This window comes from Arvicanthis niloticus, chromosome 10 (genome assembly GCF_011762505.2).
Source record: "Arvicanthis niloticus isolate mArvNil1 chromosome 10, mArvNil1.pat.X, whole genome shotgun sequence".
Classification (NCBI taxonomy): domain Eukaryota; kingdom Metazoa; phylum Chordata; class Mammalia; order Rodentia; family Muridae; genus Arvicanthis; species Arvicanthis niloticus.
In genome coordinates, this window is record NC_047667.1 from 60,643,975 (window position 1) to 60,665,137 (window position 21,163).

The following is a 21,163-nucleotide window of genomic DNA, read 5'->3' on the forward strand; positions in this document are numbered from 1 at the left end:
TATGTTTGCTTTAGCAACAAAAAATGGTGCAGTAGGTAAAAAAAAAAACAGTTCATATGACTTACTATAAATTAGAGATAGGATTTCTTGATGGTAACCTTTATTCTAAATAGTCTTACTGCAAAACTCTGTCTTATGTGTGGTAGTTTGATGTTATGAGTCTCTTCTGCCATCTGAAGTTGGTTGAAATTGAGGCCTGTGAGATGTGGACATTCATGAATTAATTATCAGATTTTTTTGTAAAAAAATAAGTCTAATTAAGATCTGTTTTTTTTTTTTTAAAAAAAAACCGGTTTTCTTTTAAAACAAAAACAAAATCTGCATCCTAAATAAAAAAACAAACTATTGTCCAGACATAGCAAATTAATATCAGAATCTCCCTTGGTTTCTTGCTTGATATGATAAAGCTTTAAAATAAATAAATAAAACTCAGGACTGCAGCCAAATGTTATATACAGTTTTTACATTAATTTTCCTTTGATGAACTACAGAAGCTGAGGCAAGTACATGTAGAACTATTTTAGATCATTTTCTTTTGTAGAGGAAGAGTGTAAACGCTCTGCAGACATGCTTCTCCTTATTGCTGCCACTGCACTCCTGTGTCAGCCTCGCGCCTGATGGGACAGGCCCTTAGATACAGTCACTGAGTATCTGGAGACCCCAAGTCTTGATTTAAACTAGGGCACACTGACCTGCCTATGGGACATGGCAGTGTGCCCGTGCCAGCACATGGAAAGAGGGAGCAGAAGGATCAGGAGTTAAAGGACATGTGTAGCTCTAGAACAGGCTTGAGGCCAGCCTCAGCTTCATGAGACCCTGTCTCCAATCTGTGATAAGTAGAGAAATGAGTAAGAAAGAACAGGATGCTGACCGCAGTGTTGCTTCTAAATGGACAGGGCTTATGCTCAGTGTCCCTCTGTCTCCTCCACCCCAGGATGTCTGTCCTGGGTTCTCAGTATGCTAAGATGCTCCAAGAGTAGCAGACATTAGCTTCCCATTCTCATGTGTGCAGTCTGCCACTGCTTTACCACTGAGAAGCCCAGTCTCTGCCTTCGCCATGGCTCTAGTCCTGTTCCCAGTGTCTGTCTCTTCTGACCTCTTTATTCCCGTTTCCTACCCATTGCCTTTTTGATTGTCCCTTATGTCATTGTAGAGTCCTTGTGGGTCTTTCAATCTCAAGCTTTCCATGGTCCTCTCCATTCTCAGCACATACAAAGATCAGGCCAGCTTCTATACCCTCAGTGTCTCCTGTATGTCACCCCTGCCCTGTAACCTGGGATTGACTCCTTTGCAAAGACTTACGTGAGCATGTGGTAGGTACAGATTTATACCGACATAATTTGCAGTTGTTTTGTTTTTAGTTTTTCTTTTCTTCAGATTGATTTTTCCTGTGTTTTCTTTTCTCACATAAGTAAAGAGAGGGAGCTTGGCTTGCAAAGCTCGTGGGTATCATCTAAGGCAGACGGCTTCTCTGCCTCCTTTATACTCTGTATTCCATCCTAGGCGCTGTACAAAACACCACAAAGTAGATGGCTGAAATACAAAACTTACAGTTAGCCAGGAAACCCCAGATCTGAAGCAAAGCTGTCAGTACAGTTAGCTGTCTCCTGGAGCTGGGAGAGAGAAGGCACTTCCTGGTTGTTTCCTTGCTTCTTACAGTTAACAAGCAGTCTCTGCTGGTCCCTCTCCCACCCTACCTTCAGTGGCATTTTTCTTGTGCTGGTCTTTCTCGGAATTTCTCCTTTATAAGGCACCAAGGCAGGCAAATGAGATGTTCCACAGTGTCACACCGGACTGAGGCCCTGCCTCACTGACCTCATTTTAACTTGTCTGTGTAGAGAGCCTATATCCGGAAAAGGTGCTGTTCTGGATTACTATCAGCTATTAGGACCCATGTCTGTAGGGACACAGTTCTGCCAGGCACATTGCCATCCTTGTCCTTCTCTCTGATGTCCTCATGGTTACTGTCTTCTGGTCTTTGAGATGGTGCTTCTGGTGCTCCTCTCCTTTCTGCTCTGAAGAGGATAGTGCCAGCAGCGCTCCTGTTTCACCTTTCAGCAAGAACCTCTTCCTGGCCATTGGACAGAATCAGAATGCCAGTTGTCATGGCTTAAAGGAGATGAGGAAAGAAGAAATGTAGCAGTTTCAGCTGAGCTGTAATAACTAGTTCAGCTCAGAGCTACTTGTAACCATAAACCTAAGAAGATGTTCTCCAGTAAGTAGCTACTGATAGAATTGTCATGCCCAGCCTATCGCTTCACCATCTACGTCTCTGTTCTTTCCAGGCTTACACAGTATGCAGAGTACTCTAGTCTTTCCCAGAGGAGGCCTCTACCAGATTTCCTAGGGTGGATTACTTCATCTCTCTCAGACTCCTATCTGGGGCCTCTGAACAGTAGGGATTGTTAGTTCACTCTGGCCTCTTGGTGAAGTGGCTTATGGACCAAAGCTGTAGTATAGAATTGTGCAGAAGGCAGGCCGTCTCAACAGAAGATGATTTCCACTTGGGAATGCCATTCCCAGTGCTCAGCATGCCAGAACATGCATGTGCAGTTTGACCACCATTCCTGAGAGAGGACTCTGCCTTGTAGGAGCAGCTTGCTCTTAAGACTGCTGCAGACTTGTAGCCGCACATTTCTCCATGGCAGAGGCAGGAGAACGCATCAACTGTTGGTGGCCATGTGGTTGATGCTTGGCCTGTCCTCACATACTCAGTGGGTTCTCTTGTTTTTGCTGCTGCTTCCTCGCTGGTCCTTCCTGGTCTATCCTCTAAAGAGTTTCATCTTGTGGTGGTGCAAGCTAACCAGCAGGGCCAAGTTGAAAACCTGCTAGAGGTTTTGTCCACACATGTTCATCGTCTCTGTGGGAGTTGCTCTGCTGAGTGGTTTCATAGCTCCATGGCAGCTAGGCTTGGGAAGCTCAGTACATGCTGGGGAGAGCTCTCCATCCTCTGCCTCTTCCCAAACTTGATTTTCTAGTCTAATGTTGTTGAGCAGAATGCTGGAATCTTGGATTTCTTTTTCATGATATTGAGGGTTAAAAGACAACAGGACTTTGTGTCTGGAATGTCACCCAGCTAGAAGTTACTTTGTGGCCAGTTATCTGACTTAGTTCTTGAGACAGTCCTTCCAGATGCTGTGACAAGAACACAGGAAGTGCGTGGGTGGCTCTTCTCTGTGTCTACCTTACAACTTAGGGACCTGTAGGGAAGCAGGAAGCCAGCTAGCCTACTGTGTTGATTCTATCGATGACTCCTCTCTAGGCCTGGCTCCACATGACTAACCTTTACACTGAGAAAGGCTAACACACGAGGATTACAAGGCCAAGTGAGACTTGGGTTTTGTTGTGGTCATTTAGTTTTGGTTTGGTTTTTAACTTTATCATATCTCCAAAACTGTCTTATAGAAAAATACTTAAAGCAGTTTCAGTTGTGGGCTGGGGAGGTGGCTCAGTGAGGGAAGGTGTGAGGACCTGCACGACTTGTTTCCATACCCTTCAAAGCATGCACATACATATTCGGACACCACTCACACAAGCATGGGATGATACGATTTGACCATGGTCAAATGTCACAGGTCAATAGAGTTGAGTGACTAGAGTCAGTCACTGTGCCGGCTCTATAGAGCATGAAGGGACTTTGGGTGTTGAATGTAGGCAGTCGGGGACTGCAGCTCCCAGTGCTCTGTCTGTGCCAGGCTGTGTATAAACATCTGGGAAAGCGCGGGAGCCTCCAGCTGGAGCAGGGAGAGGTGGTTTTAGGGTTCAGAGAACCATAGCAGTAGGGTATTCCATAGTGAACGCTCTCCACTGAGGAGGAGAGTGGATGCCAGTCAGGTAAAGTGTAGGTAAGGGTTGGGCTGCAGCTCCGTGGTCGAGCACTCATGGCCCGTACTCGCCACCCATTACTTCTGTAGCCAAATAACCAACTAAGTAAATACTATGCAGTAACATTTCAATATGATTTTTGTTATAAAAACAAATACAGATTATTATTTGCTGATGGCAGCATTGCTACACGCCTTATAACACGGCTCCTGTAGACATGTGGACCACACACTGAAAAAAGAGTATCATAGTTATGAAATGTGATCAGTTTAAGTTTGTTTTGTGCTGTGCTAACTGGGAAAAAAACTATTTAGTAATTATTCCCTGGAAAATATTATCATATTGAAAGCCCAGGCATTAACTTAACTTTAAAGAGATAAATGTGATTTATTAATTGATTCTTAAATTGATATTCCTATTCTGTTTCTCTTTTTATATAAAATATAACTACTTTAAAAGCTATACATAGAATGAATTTTTTAAAAATGCCCACAGATAACTCATTACAGTCCTGTGATGAATTCCTTCATAAAGCAAATATTCACTTATTTTATCTTTTGTGTAAATATCAAGCTTGCTTTAAGCAAGATTTGACTGGATTAAAGGTTATGTTCACTGGGAATACTTTTTCACTTTTAAGTTTAGTATTTATTACATTGTGGGGAAAAGGGCTTAAACTCTAGGTTGAGGTATATACAATATGCTGCATCCGCTCCATCTCTTATTAATCATGGTCGCCATGGTGTGAGTTGTGAGCTGACGCATCTCTGTTTTAGTTATGGAGTAAGCGAGGTCGCCTCCTCACATAAGGTGTTTACAGAGCGCTGTGCTGTCTCTAGATGCTAGAAAGCACATTGGCAGTTTGCACCTTACAGGTTTTCCTTCTCAGAACACTTTTCAATGTGTCATTTTAATGTCTTTATTCTCTGAATTACCAAAGCAGGTGTTCTTTCTCCGTTTTATAGGTGATTTGACTTTCCCAGAGACACACACTGTAACTCTGCTTGACCAGAAATCAATTAGGAAACAAATATCTTTAGTGTCTCTGATATGTTTTGTGACATGCAAGCCCTGTGGGAATTCTGTAGGGAGCCGAAGTCATATTAATTCTTCTGTGGACATTGAGGGTCCCAAAGCTTGAGAATGAAACTACACATGTTACTGTAGCCCACAGTGTTCTGCAGGGGAAAGGACATTAATATTGATTTCAAATGCTTTCTGTATGGGAGATTAGAATTTATGGTTAAGCCTCCAAGTCCTGAGAAAGATCTTTATTTTTACTTATATTTGAGAGAGAGAGAGAGAGAGAGAGAGAGAGAGAGAGAGAGAGAGAGAGAATATGCATGTGATCCACACATGGAGGTCAGAGGACAACTTTGTAGAATCATTTCTCTCTACCCCTATGTTGTTGGTTCCAGAGGTTGAACTTAGAGTCAAGCTTTCCTATGACTTGCTGAGCCATCTTGCCAGCCTTCAATGTTAGTTTTGTTGATAAGGAAGAAACATAGACTCCAAATGGATAACTTTGCCAGAAGCTACCTGAGAGGTGCCCCAGAGCCTGTATTCAAACTTGGGCTTTTCTTTTTATCAGACATATCAAGCTAAACTTTCTGAATTTTCATTAGCATTTTAATAAAGTAAATGAAGCATTTAAAGAGCTTTCTGTTTATAACTTTATAGTTTGTGTTTTATATCATAGAAAAAAATTAATGAAGGAGGAATATTTTCATAAAACACAAATGTGGCAGTTGGGGTTGATGAAGCCCTGCCTGCCCGCCATTTTAAGTCATGTTCTTCTACACTCATCCCAGCGAACCTATGAGGGCTGCCCTAGGCACATAGCAGAGAACAAGACACACATGGTCCTTGTGCTGTCTACTCACAGACTTTACCTATCAGTAGTGGGTAGCAGGCAGTGGTCAGTGGGTAGGCACACGCACATGCAATTGAATGATAGGATATGTGTGTTATATACTGAGCTGAAGGCTCCAGCTCTTACATTTTGTCTGGACATTGAACTATAACAACTGATCTATGATGTACATGAATTGAGAGTGGGAAGAACATTTCAAGCATGTTCTGCATTCCAGAATCTGGAGCAATTCTAAGACGTATGAAACACCATGAAGGCAGATTGTCACATGTGAGACTGGAGAAGGTGGCAGGCCAGGCCTGGGACACAGTTAGAGTCTTTCTTTATGAGTAGTGGGAAGCTACTGGACTTTTCGTCTGCTGTTTGATTTCTGCTTTTGATAGTATTGGGCTCTCTCAGTTTCTGTCCTGACACGTCAGCCCCATTCTTAGGTTGTTGTTTTGTTTTGTTTTGTTTTGTTTTAGTCTTGTTTTTTACTGCTGTTTAAGGTAGCTACAAAGATTTAAGTTCTTAGCCAAATGGGTTCTTGATGCTAGACTATCTTTCTTTAATCCTATATCTGAGCTAGGAGTTTGCCATGTTTCTGCTTTTCTCTCCTTTTTATCTTTTTGATAATTCTTGCATCAACTAGGTTGATGCTCAGGACTCTCTCATCTTGGTCTCCTGAGTGCTGTGGTTACAGGCGTGCACCACCACACCTGGCTCTCCCCTTCTGTAGTGTACTTTATAGTTACAGATTTCATCAAGAAAAGACCTGCGCTTCAAAAAGAACATGTTCATGGTAGATGACTGTATAATGTTTTCAGTGTTAATTTAAATTTTCCTGATATCCCATTAAGACTAGTGCTATCCAGTAAATCGCATGCAGTAGTATATTGTACATGTACACTGAAATGAACATAGTGGTGGTCCCTAAAACCACACATGCCTTTAAGCCTGCAATGTGACTGTTAAACAGAGGAACCAAGTATGTAATGTTCCTTTAAATTTAAATAGGTAGATCTGACTACTATATGGCTACTATACTGAACAGCATATATTCAGATTGCATTACACACACATACAAACACACACATACAAACACACACACAGACACACACACACATAATTTAAAAAAAAAAAAAAAAATACTGCTTTTTGTCCAGAAAGAAAAAAATCTATTTCTAAAAATCTGTATATAAAAGTACATTTTTGGAGTTTTCACTCAAAACCCTTGGGGTTGGCTCTGTCTTCTTGCCCAGGAGTGATGTTGGTTGACTACGTGTGAAATCCAATACACTGCTGCTGCCTGCTGTTGGCTCCTTGGTTAGAGAGGGGATCATGGAAGCATGGGAAGGAATTATGTGCTACTCAGCATCTACAGAAACACAATATCCCGAAACACAATATCCCTTCCGTTCTGTAGTATAAGACCACTCTGCTTGAAAGATGTCTCCAAAAGGAGGGGGTGCAGGGGGCGGGAAGCATTGGGGGTCATGCTTCTTCCCCCAGCAGAATCCAGCTGGCATGATAGGCTCTGTTTCTACATCTTCCCAATCTATGTCTGTATCCCACGGGGAGAACTGAGCCTAGAGATCACATCAGCTCTTCTACCTTGAGAGGACTTGCCAGCCTCGGTCTTAGCCTTTCTATTCTACAGGTTAGTCATCTGTGAGTTTGCTGTGAAATCCTGACTAGAGTACAAATCCATGTACATAGACATCACTGCAAGTGCAGTCTGCTTCAGGGTACTGCCCGCCATATAAGTAAGCTTCACTCACATCTGAAGGACACTACTACCCATTTTATCTCTTATTTTGGTCTCCCTCTCTGTGTCTCTTTCTGTCTCTGTCTCTCTGTCTCTCTCTGTTTCTCTCTGTCTCTCTCTCTCTCTCTCTCTCTCTCTCTCTCTCTGTCTCTCTCTCTCTCTCTCTCTCTCTCTCTCTCTCTCTGTGTGTGTGTGTGTGTGTGTGTGTGTACTGAGCCTGAAGCTTTCCTACTCTGTTAAGTTGTTAAGTTGGATGATGGCCAGTAAGCCCCAGAGCGCTCCATTCTAAGCCTCCTCATTGCTGAATTTCAAGCCAATGTTTAATGTTGCCTTCTCAGATTTACAACTGAGTCATCTTCCCAGCTCTGGCATTTTTTATGACAGTGTTATTAAAATCATTCCCTCATTATTCTAGGTTCTGTGGTCACAAAAAGGAGAGAAACAACACAGAAACATGATCCTAGCCATTCCTTTATCAAAGCTTGGGATACTAAACTGGAGGAGATAAAGGTGGGGGGAGGGTGCCTAAGAACACAGGACCCAGAATGAGATGTTCTGGGTTCAGTTGCTACCCCAGTACATGCCAGCCTTGTGGGCCTGTGGGCCTGGGAGCAGTGGAGATGTGATAGCACTGTGTTGAGAAGTGCCCGGCCAGGGTGAGGCTCAAGCAGTCAGTGCTCTTTAGACCCAGCAGTGCATGGCTGCTGCTTCTCATAATTGATTCTTCCACATTTTCAGGCTTGCCATTGCTGTGACTGTCTCTCTCTCTCTCTCTCTCTCTCTCTCTCTCTCTCTCTCTCTCTCTCTCGGTTATCTTGTTTTATTGGATATTTTATTTACATTTCAGATGCCATCCCCTTTCCCCATTTCCCCTCCCTAGAAAACCCCTATCGTATCCCCCCTTTTCCTTTTTGCTTTTATACATTTTTTTAAATGTTAATCAAAGGCTTTATAAGTTTGGTAATGCTCAATAACAAGATGCCCATACAATCAGAAGTGTAACCCAATACCCAGCCTAGATATATCAACTATCTTTGACTGGTGGAGACACGTGAACATCCACCTCCAGGTCCCCCTCTCCTCTCTCTCTCATCACCTAGCTCCTCCTCTCCTTACTTCTCCTCTTCCTCTCCTTCCTCCTTCCACCTTAGCTCCTCCTACATATCACCCTGTTAAAATAAAACTTTTCCCTCAAAATACAGTTAGAGCATAAGTATACCAATGTGTGTCAGTAAGGTACAAGATACACCTAATACCCAGTACATCATTTTTTTGACTAACCAGAACCTCTGTCATCTCTCCTAACTAAAAGACTTAGTTCTGAACATGGCTGTTTTCTTGGCTTTAGAATGAATGTCAGCTGAAAACCATCCTCTCAGATCTTTTCTCTCTAAGTAAATAGCCGGGAGTAGCTATGAGACTATAAGTTTCAACCCGTCAGAAATACAGAATGACTGAGTTAACTATAATTGTGGGAAGCACAAAGCATAGCTTCTAAAACTTAGCCAATTTATAGAGACCTCTGAACACCTGGACACTTCCTCTACTACAAAACTTTGGAGCATCTGTTCTTCTGCCTTCTGGCCCAGGATCATATGACAGACCTAGTGATGCAGAATTATTAAGGGCTGGTTACTCTGTCTTGGCAGATATAATCGGTTGACTATTCTGCAAGTGTGTCCTTTTCTGGACAGTATTTTGTCTGTAGATGTAAAGAGGCAATTCTTGCCTAGTGCTGTCTCACCACAACTGAAGTAACTCCAAACATGCTCAAATTCTTCTTAGAATCCAAGATAGGAAGCTGTCAGGAGCAGACAGGTCTCTAATCAAAATGAACATTAATACAAAAATGTTTGTAATGTCAATTCTGTAGACTTCTGACGTTTTGAAAACCAACTATTCATGTAAGGTAATCTGGACTGTTGCCTGTTAACTCCTCTCAGCTATTTCTAATATAAATATGGAAAACACCCTAACAATAAACTCAGAGCCATGAATTTGCTATAGGCCCTTAATTCGCAAGCTAACCATCTCAAATCAGTTAGAAAAGTTAAAGAAGGACTGGGTCTAAGCCTTGTATTCCTAAATGTGTTATACAGGCACAGTGCCTATGAGAGTAACAATATTAATCTCACTTTTATATCAATAAGAAGCTCATACCAATGAAAACCTTAAATTTGAAATCAAAGTAAATTTTGTACCATTTAAGAAATTATAACTTTATCTTAATAACAACTATACATATTTCTACCAATAAATTATGGCTGCAATAAATCCTAGCTAATCCTCCCTGTTCCAACAAAACCACTACTTTTTCCTAGAAAAACAGCCCAGTATTATCCACCTCAGTCCCTAAGCCCAGGGAATAGGGGCGCCGACTCTTCATTAACTTCTTCAAGCTGATTATGGGCATTGAGATATTAGAAGCGGGAGGGGGGGGAGTAAATTGATAAGCCTCTGACGTTTGTGTCTTCACTGCATCCAGCTGGAATTCCAGGACATCAGAGGTTAGAGCAGGTCTGCTCAGCTTGCTTGATGAGTAGATACACCAAGGCTGTGTATTTTGCACTATACAATTCTCAAAACAAATTTTAGTATCAATATAATTTTTTGTTTGGATTCTAAAATCTAGTCTTCTTTCGGCCTGCCTCTGTCATGTCTAATCCATATAATTCTGGGAGTTTCTATGAAGTGTGCTTCCACCATCCTCCCATTTCTTCCTACCTGCTCTCAAATTCCCCAACACTAGGGAATCCAAACTTTCAGGCACCAAGGCTGTCCACTTCCCCTGATGCCTGGCAAGGCCACCCTCAACTACCTATACAGGTGGAGCCATCAGTTCCTCCCTTTGTGTTCTTGGGCTGGAGATTTTAGAATGGCTACTCCAACTTGTTTCATAGGACCATTTGCTTGAAAAAGTGTTTTCCAGCCTTTTACTCTAAGGTAGAGTCTGTCTTTGTCACTGAGGTGGGTTTCCTGTATGCAGCAAAATGCTGGGTCCTGTTTACATATCCAGTCCATTGGCCTATGTCTTTTTATTGGGAAATTGAGTTCATTGATGTTAAGAGATATTAAGGAACAGTGATTGTTGCTTCCTGTTATTTTTGTTATTAGAGGTGGAATTATCTTTGTGTGGCTATCTTCTTTTGGATTTTTTGGAAGAGGATTACTTTCTTGCTCTTTCTAGGATATAATTTCCCTCCTTGTATTGAAGCTTTCCCACTATTATCCTTTGTAATGCTGGGTTTGTGAAAAGATATTGTGTAAATTTGATTTTGTTGAAGAATATCTTGGTTTCTCCACCTATGGTAATTGAGAGTTTTGCTAGATATAGTAGCCTGGGCTGGCATTTGTGTTCTCTTAGGGTCTGTATGACATCTGTCCAGGATCTTCTCGCTTTTATAGTCTCTGGTGAGAAGTCTGGTGTAATTCTGATAGGTCTGCCTTTATATGTTACTTGGCCTTTTTCCCTTACTGCATTTAATATTCTTTCTTTGTTTTGTGTACTTGGTGGTTTGATTATTCAACCACCAATGGGAATATTTGATGGGAGGTATTTCTTTTCTGGTCTAGTCTATTTGGTGTTCTATAGGCTTCTTGTATGTTTATGGGCATCTTGTTCTTTAGATTAGGGAAGTTTTCTTCTATAATTTTGTTGAAGATATTTATTGGCCCTTTAAGTTGAGAATCTTCACTCTCATCTATACTTATTATCCTTAGGTTTGGTCTCCTCATTGTATCCTGGATTTCTTGGATATTTTGTGTTAAGAACTTTTTGCATTTTGCATTTTCTTTGACAGTTGTGTCAATATTTTCTATAGTATCTTCTGCACATGAGATTCTCTCTTCTATCTCTTGTATTTTGTTGGTGATGCTTGTGTCTATGACTCCTGATCTCTTTCCCAGGTTTTCTATCTCCAGGGTAGTCTCCCTTTATGATTTCTTTATTGTTTCTACTTCCATTTTTATGTCCTGGATAGTTTTGTTCAATTCCTTCACCTGTTTGGTTGTGTTCTCTTGTAATTCTTTAAGGGATTTTTGTGTTTCCTCTTTAAGGGCTTCTACCTGTCTACCTGTGTTCTCCTCAATTTCTTTGAGAGTGTTATTTATGTCCTTCTTAAAATCCTCTATCATCATCATTAAAAATGATTTTAAATCTGAATCTTGCTTTCCTAGTGATATAGTGTTGCGGCCCGAGCTGCCCTACGTTTGGGGGCCAAAATGGCATGGGCCACTCTGTCAGCATTGAAACCAGCACTGCCAAAAGCCTTGGGGGCTAAACTGTTAGAGCCTGCACTGCCCCAAGTTGCTCCGGTCTGCGGGTCGGGGTTCAGCAAGAGAGAGAGTGAGGAGGGATGTGAAGAATGGAGACCAAACAGAGTGTGATTCAATCCCGTTTATTCTTCAGTCTCTCTTCTTCTCTCCAAGTCCCAAGTCTTTAGTTTCTAGTCCCTAGTTCCTAGTCCCTAGTGCCTCCAAGTTCCAAGTTCTTTCTCCAAGTGCCAAGTGCCTAATAACTAATAATTCTTCTTCTGAGTTCTCTAGCCCAAGTGTCTTCTTCCTCAACTCCAAATTGTACTCTAAGTTGTACTCTCTAACCTAATTCCTAGTTCCAAGTTGTACCTCTGAGTGCCTAATAATCTGTTACTCTCTTCTGTCTGCCTCTCGCCTTTTGTATGTCTCACTTCTAAGCCACGCCTCTAAGTCATGCCTTTAATCATGCCCTTAGGTCTTGTCTCTAAATCTGATGTCTAAGTCACGCCCTTAAGTCACACACCTTTAAGTCTCACACACCCAAGGGAAGATCCTGGGTATCTAAGACAAGATGTTATCAGAGTGTGCTCAGCTGTTGTAGGCTGTTATAATCAAATCTCTTATCAGGGTATATGGCTCAAGATGGCTGAAAGGATGATAGCCGCCTTCTGTCGGCGCCCCACAATATGGGGAATTCAGGACTTTCTAGTGTGGGAGTACTAGTTTCTAATGATGCCAAGTACCCTGGGTTGCTGAAGCTTATGTTCTTGCACTTGCCTTTTGCCATCTGTATCTTCTTAGTGCTACCTGCCCTGTCTCTGACTGGAGCCTGTTTTTCCTGTTATCTTGGTTGTATCAGAACTGTGTGGGGTGGGTGTTACTACTGGGGTTAGAGCTGGGGCCCAAGATCTGCTCAGTGCTCAGGCACAGATAGGAAGGAACCAGTGCTCCAAGTCAGGAGTGACTTCCTGGGTCCTGGTGGGTCCCAGTTACTCCCTGTTTGGGGTGGGTGTTGCTGTTTCCTTACCTAAGATACTGCCTGGGTTAGAGCTCCTGGGAGGCCAGCATCCTCTGGGTTCTGTGAGATTGGGGGCAGAGCTACCAGGGAGCATCTGCTCAGTGCTTGGGCGCAGACTGGAAGGACGTGACTGTTGCTCTTAAACACTGTCCCCCTCTCAAGGAACTCCAGTTCCCCTTACTACCTTAAGTAAATACCCTATAAGGAGAGAGGTGTGAGCAAAGGTGCTGACACTGTAGAAGAAGAAGCCTGTAAGTCTGCCAGGGTGTTTGTGCAGCAGTGCACATAGAGGCTACCCTCTCCCGGCCACACCAATACCCCAGTAAAGTGTCTTCCTTCCATACCTACCCTTGTTCATGGGACACTTGGACACTTGGATCCTTCGTTCTCTGGCTCTGAGCTGCTGCACGTCTGTCAATGGCCGCAGGCGCTATGACTGGAAGAGCATGGCTGTAGAATCAGCACTGGCCTTTGATTCCAACTGTTGCTTACTTGGGAATATGTGGAAAATGACTTCATCTCTTTGAGCCTGTTTCTTTGTTTGCAAAGCATCTAGCTCTGAGAGTTTGGGAATTAAACCCTAACTGTCTGGTTGATGGGGTGCTCCTGAGACCAAGGACACTACAGAGAGATTTGCATGAACTGTTCTAGCCAGCACTTGGACAGGTTTGCTCCCCACTTGACCCCAGTGAGTTTCACTGGAGTGCTACTCAGGTCCAAAAGCACTTCCCTGGTTCCTCTGCAGCAAAAGTCCCCGGAATTCCTGGCCTCTAGAATTTTGGTGTTCTGCTGTTCTCCAGCTCTCTCTCCTTATTCACAGCCTTTGTTCATTAACTCATTCAGATGGACTTGGCTACTCACGCCTCCCTTCACCCCTTTCATACAGTTTTGCTTGTGAGAGGAAGTACACGTCTTTGTCTACTGTTGACACTGGCTCCTGTGCTTCATTCGGTCCTATCCTGTCCGAGTCCATCACCAGTCTCTCTGTCTACACGGTTTCCTCCCCTCCCCTCCTCTTAGCCAGTGCACCTGTTCACATCCTCCTCCTTTCCCACCTGTGTATTGTAATCTCAGGCCCTCCCTCCCCAACTCTGGGAACTTTTCCGGAGTCCCTCAGTGGCCCTTCCAGAACCTGCTAAGTTACATTGCCCTGTGCTCTAAATTCCACAGAAAGTTCTTAAAACTTATTTCAGGGTAACTTCCGGGGTCAAACTGCCTCTTACGATTTTTGCCTCTTGGAAAACTTACTTTGACTCTCCTTACCCAAATCCTATGAAGGAAGGCAGAAAATAGAAAAGTGTTGAGGGAGAGGGCATCGATGAGGCTTCAGCCAGGTTCCAGACCCAAGTGCAGCAACTGAATCGGCAGAGAGTAGGGGTGTAGATTCAACAGACACCACAGAAAACCGTCGCATGCCTCTCAAAATTCTGTAGAAAAGCTGAACATTTAAAATAGGGTAGGCATTGGATAGTGGACCCCCCACCTTTACCACTGATGATGACAAAGTGTGACTCTTTATTTAAAGGAGGCTAAAGGGAAAGCAGAAAAACACAGCAGAGAAGCCAGGCCAACACCAGCTGGGGAAGAATGGAAGACGTGTGGTGGCAGGAAGCTGCCTGTCACATAGTAGTGATAGGACATCTTCCCCTTAAGTCGCTCTCAGGCTAAAGCAGAGAGCATCAGGAGCCAGGGAAGAGTAAATCTATCCTAACGGGAACTCGGTCATTAACATAAAATCATTGACACGCCACCACTATGCCATGCTCTTATAAATCGTGGCATGGCTGTGAAAAGGAAAAGACCAAACGCTGTTTCTCCAGCCTGACTTTGGAGCTGGGAGAGATGGCACAAAGGACTGCGGCTTTAATCCTGTTAGGAAATGATCCACTCGGGTGTGCATTTGATGTTTAAATACTGTGCTTTAAAACAATCCACAGCAGAAAAGAGATCTTGGCTCAAGCTGTCAGTGGAGCTCTCATTGAAAGTTTGCTTCCAGCTGGTAGCTGATCCAGTGTTAGCACACTAACACCAATGAAGTGTCCCTTCTCATGGTGGCAGTGTGGGTTCTGGCCTGCCAGGGAACATCAGGAGCCATGACCTGGAGAAACGCTAGAGGAGAAGTAGACAAGCCGACTCCTGTGGAGGCTGCTCACTCCCACCTGGCTGGCCCAGACTCTATAAAGAGACTGCAGTCTATGAAGATGCTGTTCTCAGAATACTCAAGGCACTTACAGTCACTAGGATTCGTTGTAGTTGTGTTTTCAGCGTCTTCAGTTTCCACTCCTACATATTTGCCGAGCTGCTGGAGCACTAGGTGTGTAGCTGATAAGCACTCCCAGGGACAAATGTACTGAGAACCTATGAAGGCTCTGGGGAAGGAGGGCTGGGCTTGGTGGCAGAACAAGATTTGGCTGTGCAGCAACTGTGGCTTCAGGGCTGTGGAACTTGTTCTAACTCACTACTGTGATTGCTTAGCAGGGAAAGGAATGGATCCAAAGTACTAAGTGGGTGGTCTGGGATTCACAACTGATATTTTTTTTTTTTTTTTTTTTTTTTGTCTTGAGTGCAGAGCTGCCATATAGGATATTCTTGTATTTTCAACTCTTTTTAAATAACTCCAATAATCAAAAGTCATAATTTGGCATAATGATGCTATAATTAAGTTGTGGCAAATGATAGCATTTGTAGATTTTATAACCAGAATTGATTTGTAAAATGAACACAGTCCCAGCAGTTTATGTTAACATAATTAAATGGAAATGTAATTCTAACTCCGTTTGCTTATTAAATTGAAAATTACTGGGTTATGAGCACTCTTACATTCCTGTCAAAATTGGTGTAAGTCTAGAATTACATGAAATATCCATTAAAATAAAGCATATTTAAGATTCTGTTGCTGGTGTGAACAAATTCCTTAAAACATATGCTGACTGTTCATTGGAGAGCAAGTGCTTCTGGGGAGGGGCCAGCTCACAACTCTTCTTCTCTCCACAGCCACTGGTTTAGCCCTGGGGCTAGGACAGAGCACGGCCAGGTAAGGGACCATCTCCTTCAATGTGTCTGTCTGCTTTGGGATAGTAAGTGAGCATAGAGAGAGCAGCTTATTTTAAAAGGAGTCAATTGTGCTGGGGCTTAATTCTGACCTCAGCATGCATCTGAGGTTCCTCCTACTGCCACTGTCCTGAGTCACACAGGTAACCACTGTGTAGGACTTTACTAGGAAATACTGGGTATGGTTGTGCATGCCTGTGTAATCTAGTGCTTGGGACATTAAGATTCAAGGATTAGGAGTTCAGCGTTCTCATCCATGTAGCCCATGAGGCTGGCCTGGTTGGCAGGAGAAATTGCCTCAGAAATCCAAGTCAACAGGTAAATTAAAACCATGTTAAGATAGGTAGCACAGGTTGTGTCGTTGAGCTGAAGAGAAGGCAGTAGTTTCTTCTAAGATTTGACATATTTCGGTGGGTGGTTTAAGCTAGCTGTTTGATGTACCTGCCAGTGCAGTGAGTAGTTGGGCTGGCAAGAACTGGATATTCATTTCCATTGTCTTTACAGATGAGTAAGTGAGTGTATTAATTATCTCCTTAAAAAATGCCTGTGTTATTTAGTGTTAGATTGTGGTAAGATTTAAAATGTACAGTTTAGTGTTTGACTCCTTGTGAGGGGGTTCTCCTCTTTTGAGTGATAGAGTTATGTTTAATCATGTGATCCATAAGGAAACCACTGTCTGAAAGTCCACAGGACCCTAAGGGGCTGGGGCTGGGAGAGGAGAGTTTATCTGGCATGAGAGCCTTCAGAGGCCATGAGCTCAGCTCTACACCAGGAGAGAGTGAGTGCATCTGGCACTGCTAGCTTCTAGAGAGAAAGGTACCCATTCTTTCTCACTTTTTGGCCAATTTTTAGTTTGCCTTTTTTGCTTAAAGTTCAGTATGCATTCCCCATTTTTTGTCTTGACTCAGTAAGTTATTAATTAGTAAACGTAGGTAATGTTTTCCTTTGCAGTATTAGGTTCTGTATGTAGACTCAAACACTAAGTTTGTTAATACTGACCAGTGTTCGTAGAGGAAGTACAGACCTACTTTCTTCCAGACTTTTGGTTTCAAGGTCTTCATCAGTCAGTTTGTGACCTTGGGGTGTGTGTGTGTGTGTGTGTGTGTGTGTGTGTGTGTGAGAGAGAGAGAGAGAGAGAGAGAGAGAGAGAGAGAGAGAGAGAAAGAGAGAGAAAGAGAGAGATTCTGTTTCAGACATCAAGCCTTTGACTCATTAAGGTTTGACAGTGACACTGTAGCTCCTGCCTCACAAGGCTTGTCGTAACAGGAATGCCTTTTCTTTACCAGCCTATCACATCCCTCTTGAGTGTAACAGTGGTAGACACTATCCCTGAGGCCACAGAAGTACAAAAGCATTGAATTCAAAAGGACACACACTAAAACAACGTTGTGTTCACAGTACAAGTGCTGCAGGGTAGCAGGACAGTGTCCTCTGAATAGGTCGGCACCTGGAGACTGTTTCCCCAGTGTGTGTCTGCCAGTAACTGCCGAGGCATGGGAAACACAGCTCTGGGTACTGAAGAGACAGTTATGGGACCTGCACAGGGAGGACTGGTGAGCTTGGTAGCAATAGGCACATGCATAGCATTTACACTGTAAAGCACAATCATTCTTGAATTCAACAGAGACCTAACTAGTACAGTAAACAGAATTATAAGATTCTTACTGTGTTGAATGAATGACTTGTCACCTTTTTTCTTATTCTAGTGTAGCAACATAGAGTAATGACAGTATTGAGTTCATTCCCTTAAAATCCTCCCCTCATTCCTTTCTCCAGCTTTCCATTCTGTTCCTTTGTGAGCTGTCTCATTTGCATTTGTGTGCCATGCTTATGCTTCTGTCACACTTAGACGCAACTTCCCTGTCATCTGTTGTATTAGGGTTCTCTAGAGTCATAGAATTTAGAGAGTGTCTTCTATATAGTAAGGGAATTTATTGTGATGACTTACAGTCTGTAGTCCAACTAACCCAACAGTGGGCATCTGTGAATGGGAAGTCCAAGAGTCTAGTAGTTGTTCAGTCCCACGAGGCTGGGTGTTCCTGCTGGTCTTCTGTAGAAGTAGGTTACAACAGATGTGCTAGCAAGTAAGTGCAAGCAGTTGAAGAAGAGTTAATCTTCCTTCTTCTAATGTCCTTATGTAGGCCTCCAGCAGAAGGTGTAGCCCATATAAAGGTGTGCACAACCATGCCTGGATCTGGAACTTGCTTTGTCCCATGCTTACCTTGAACTCAGAGATCTCCTTGCCTCAGTCTCCTGGGATTTAAAGTGTGTACTACCTTGCCTGAGCCTGAGCTTTTCATGACCACTATGCCTCATTGTCCATGTCAAGATCCATGTCAGAAACTTGTGTCTTCTACCCTCAAGATCTGGATCACAGTGTGCCCTCCAATTCTGGATTGTAGTTATTCCTGATATAGTCAAGTTGACAACCAGGAATAGCCACCACATCTATTATCTGTCACATGCTCACTACTCTTACAGGCAAAGGTATTTGTAAAAAGGAGCATCCTTTTTCCACTCAGACACTGATGGTCTGCACATGAAGGTAATGACTATTGGTAGCTATATAGACAGATAAACACCATCCTGGAAGACCACTGAGGTGAAAGAAAGAAGGGACATCTATGTTTTCTCTCTCTATCTGTGTGTGTGTTTGTGTGTGTGTGTGTGTGTGTGTGTGTGTGTGTGTGTGTGTGTGTGTGCCTATGTCTCTGCATGTGTGTATATATTTCTGGTGAGTACAAGAGTTTAGTTTCTAAGACTTTTCTCCTTGGACATCTTACAACTTGACATCTCGAGTCACTTATGGTTTAGATATTACTCCATTCTCTCTCCAATGTTGAAGACACTGAAGGACCAAGTCTGCAGAGACTTGAAATGGCTTTTCAGATATTCAGGGATTCCTGAGAGAGAGAGATGTGTCAGCAGAGGTGCTTTTGACCAGGCATACTTTGTCTTGTAGCAGCAGTAAAAAAGGAGTATGCCTCTTCCTTTTGATGAGACTTAACTATAGCTCAGAAATTCCTTATTCCCATTCTGTACACATGACAGCCATGAGCTATAAGCTTTTCTTCCTGGTTGGCTCCATCAGCTCTGAGCTAGTGTGCCATGATTTTGCATGTTGACTTGGTGCTGTCTTCATGCAAGCCATTTTCTAATGGATGCCTGCACATGACTAAGAAGGGATAGCTTCATTTGGCTTAAGCCCCCCTAGTCTGAAGGCCTGAAGGTAACCTCTGTTCTTAACCAGGATGACACTGAGTCAGAACCCCTAAGTGACCTTATGTGTGACACTGATAGAAGCCCCACAGTACAGCTGCAGCTGCTGTCACCATGAGCTTGCAGCTTGCTGTGTGTTCTTAGACACAGCATGTATCCAGGCCTTCTCAGTGTTCTCCAAACACTGAGCTTCATGCAATAACTTGCTCATGGCTCAGGCATCCAAACCTTTTTCATCTGAACCTCATTCAAAATTTATCATTGACTTTGATTTGTGGTTTTTATTGGTAAACTGAGATAATTTCATGATGGAGTTTATGTATTAATTGCATTATTGCAATATTTGTCTTTTTTATGCTATACCCATCAAAACCATGAATTTTAGGATAAGAACACATTCTTATATGGATCTACTCAGAAGAGGTAGAGCCAAGTTCAGAGTCAGTATCATCTCCTTTGTGTTCATCCAGACAGTGGGCTGAAAACCTCCCAGACCAGGTTGGTACAGCCTGTCACCATGGTTGCAATTTCAAATCTAAGTTGTCAAACTTTTTCTTACTGAACTTTTTAAGTATTTGAACTGTTTTAATACCATCTCCAGGAAAATAGTTCCAGTAAGTTTGATCTTACAATGAGAAGAGAGTTAACTGCCATGAATCTTAAGATAACAGAGGGGACTTTATCATTTCACCTTGAGTTATCTGCCTTACAAATGTTGGTTTATATAGAGACTTAAAGTCACTAGACTTAGAAATGCCAAAGCAATCAATTTTTTTCATATTTTCAGAACCAATATAATGTTCGTGGTATAAAGTATTTCTAAATTGAAACACTTTCAGATTAATGGACTTAAGATAAATGGTCACTGTTTTCTATAATAGCAATAATGAGCTATGGCTTCAGCTGCATGTCATACACCAAATCTCATGCCCCATTTTATTGCTTCATTTATTCATTCATTTCTTCACTCATTCAACAAATATTTATTGAGCACTGAAAATGTTCCAGAGTAGTTTAAGTCCTGGAGATGCAGATAAATTGAAAAACTAAAGTCAAGAGCCGCTGTGAGCAAAGGCACTGTCCAGCCCCCAAAAGGAAAGTTCAGTATGGCTGGGATCTGAGGAATTAAGGAGATTAGACCATGGGTAGGAGGGAACACAGCAGCTTACTCACGTGGAGAGGTGATCAAATCATGAAGGGCCATGGTAGCCTTACACAAGACTTTGAATTTTATTTTATTTTTTATTTTACATGTAATAAAATGAAATTCATTTAGGAAAGCTCACATTGACTGCAGCCCAGAATGGCAGTGGATTAGAACAAGGCCTCAGACAGGGAGACCATGGAGGAGGCTGTGGAGTGAGAACACGGTGGTCTGGACTAGGATAGTGATGTGACGATCTGGGTAGAAGTAACTAGATCCTTCAGAAGAGCTTTAGTAGCTAGACATCCTTGGAAACTAGGGACAGAATGAAGGTCTGGGCTGTCTAGATAAAGTGGCCAAGTTAGCACTCAGTTCTCAGTAGTGGTGTGGAACTGTTCAGAATAGCTACCATTCATCAGAAGTTCCTGACTCTCTCAGCCTGTGCAAACTGACAGCCAAGTTCCTTAGCTGTGCCCATTGTCACACCTGCAGAGCTCAGACCACATTCTCTCCACAGTTGAGTGTCACAGGTTCCTGTCTTACAGGTAGAGACTACACCTTATAAAAGTGGAGAACGGACTCTGTCTGAGGGTGCAGTTTGTATGCAATGACACTGTCACTGAAACAGATGGCTTTAGGGTTTGTTGGAGAACATGCTGTCATGTGTCAGTCCCTGTAAAACCTCCTGCATTGTTCAGGCTGACTTCTGATATGCTTCGCATTTGAGCTTAGCCTTGCCTCGTCATAGTCATTATTATAAAAGTAAGTTAAGCTTTGAGTGACATAGTGAAAGTACTGGCTGAGTGTTTTCAACATTTTATTTCTAGTTAATTAAAGTAAAACAAATACAAAGGGACATGGGTGGCTAGGCATTTGGAAGGTGTATATATACATACACACACATATATACATACATACATACATACATACATACATACATACATACATACATACAAGCAAGCCAGTAGTATTTTTAGAGGCCACTTTTGGTGTATTTTCTGATATGGCAGGCTTAGGTACATAAGAGACAGT

General features: G+C 42.6%; 1 protein-coding gene across 5 annotated transcripts in view; it reads left to right on the plus strand.

The window, feature by feature from the left end:
* The window catches only part of Gpatch2 (G-patch domain containing 2), a 142,869-nt gene that overhangs the window by 89,655 nt on the left and 32,051 nt on the right, over positions 1 to 21,163 (plus strand). For 3 of the 5 annotated variants that reach the window (XM_034513357.2, XM_034513360.2, XM_034513358.2), the window contains one exon: positions 15,712 to 15,751. The exons of 1 other annotated variant lie outside the window; for it this stretch is intronic. In XM_034513357.2, the coding sequence (XP_034369248.1) occupies positions 15,712 to 15,751 (40 nt within the window). Of the gene's footprint in view, positions 1 to 15,711; positions 15,752 to 19,372; positions 19,486 to 21,163 lie in introns of all 5 variants that reach the window. One more of the 5 variants, XR_013112957.1, reaches the window with a different exon arrangement.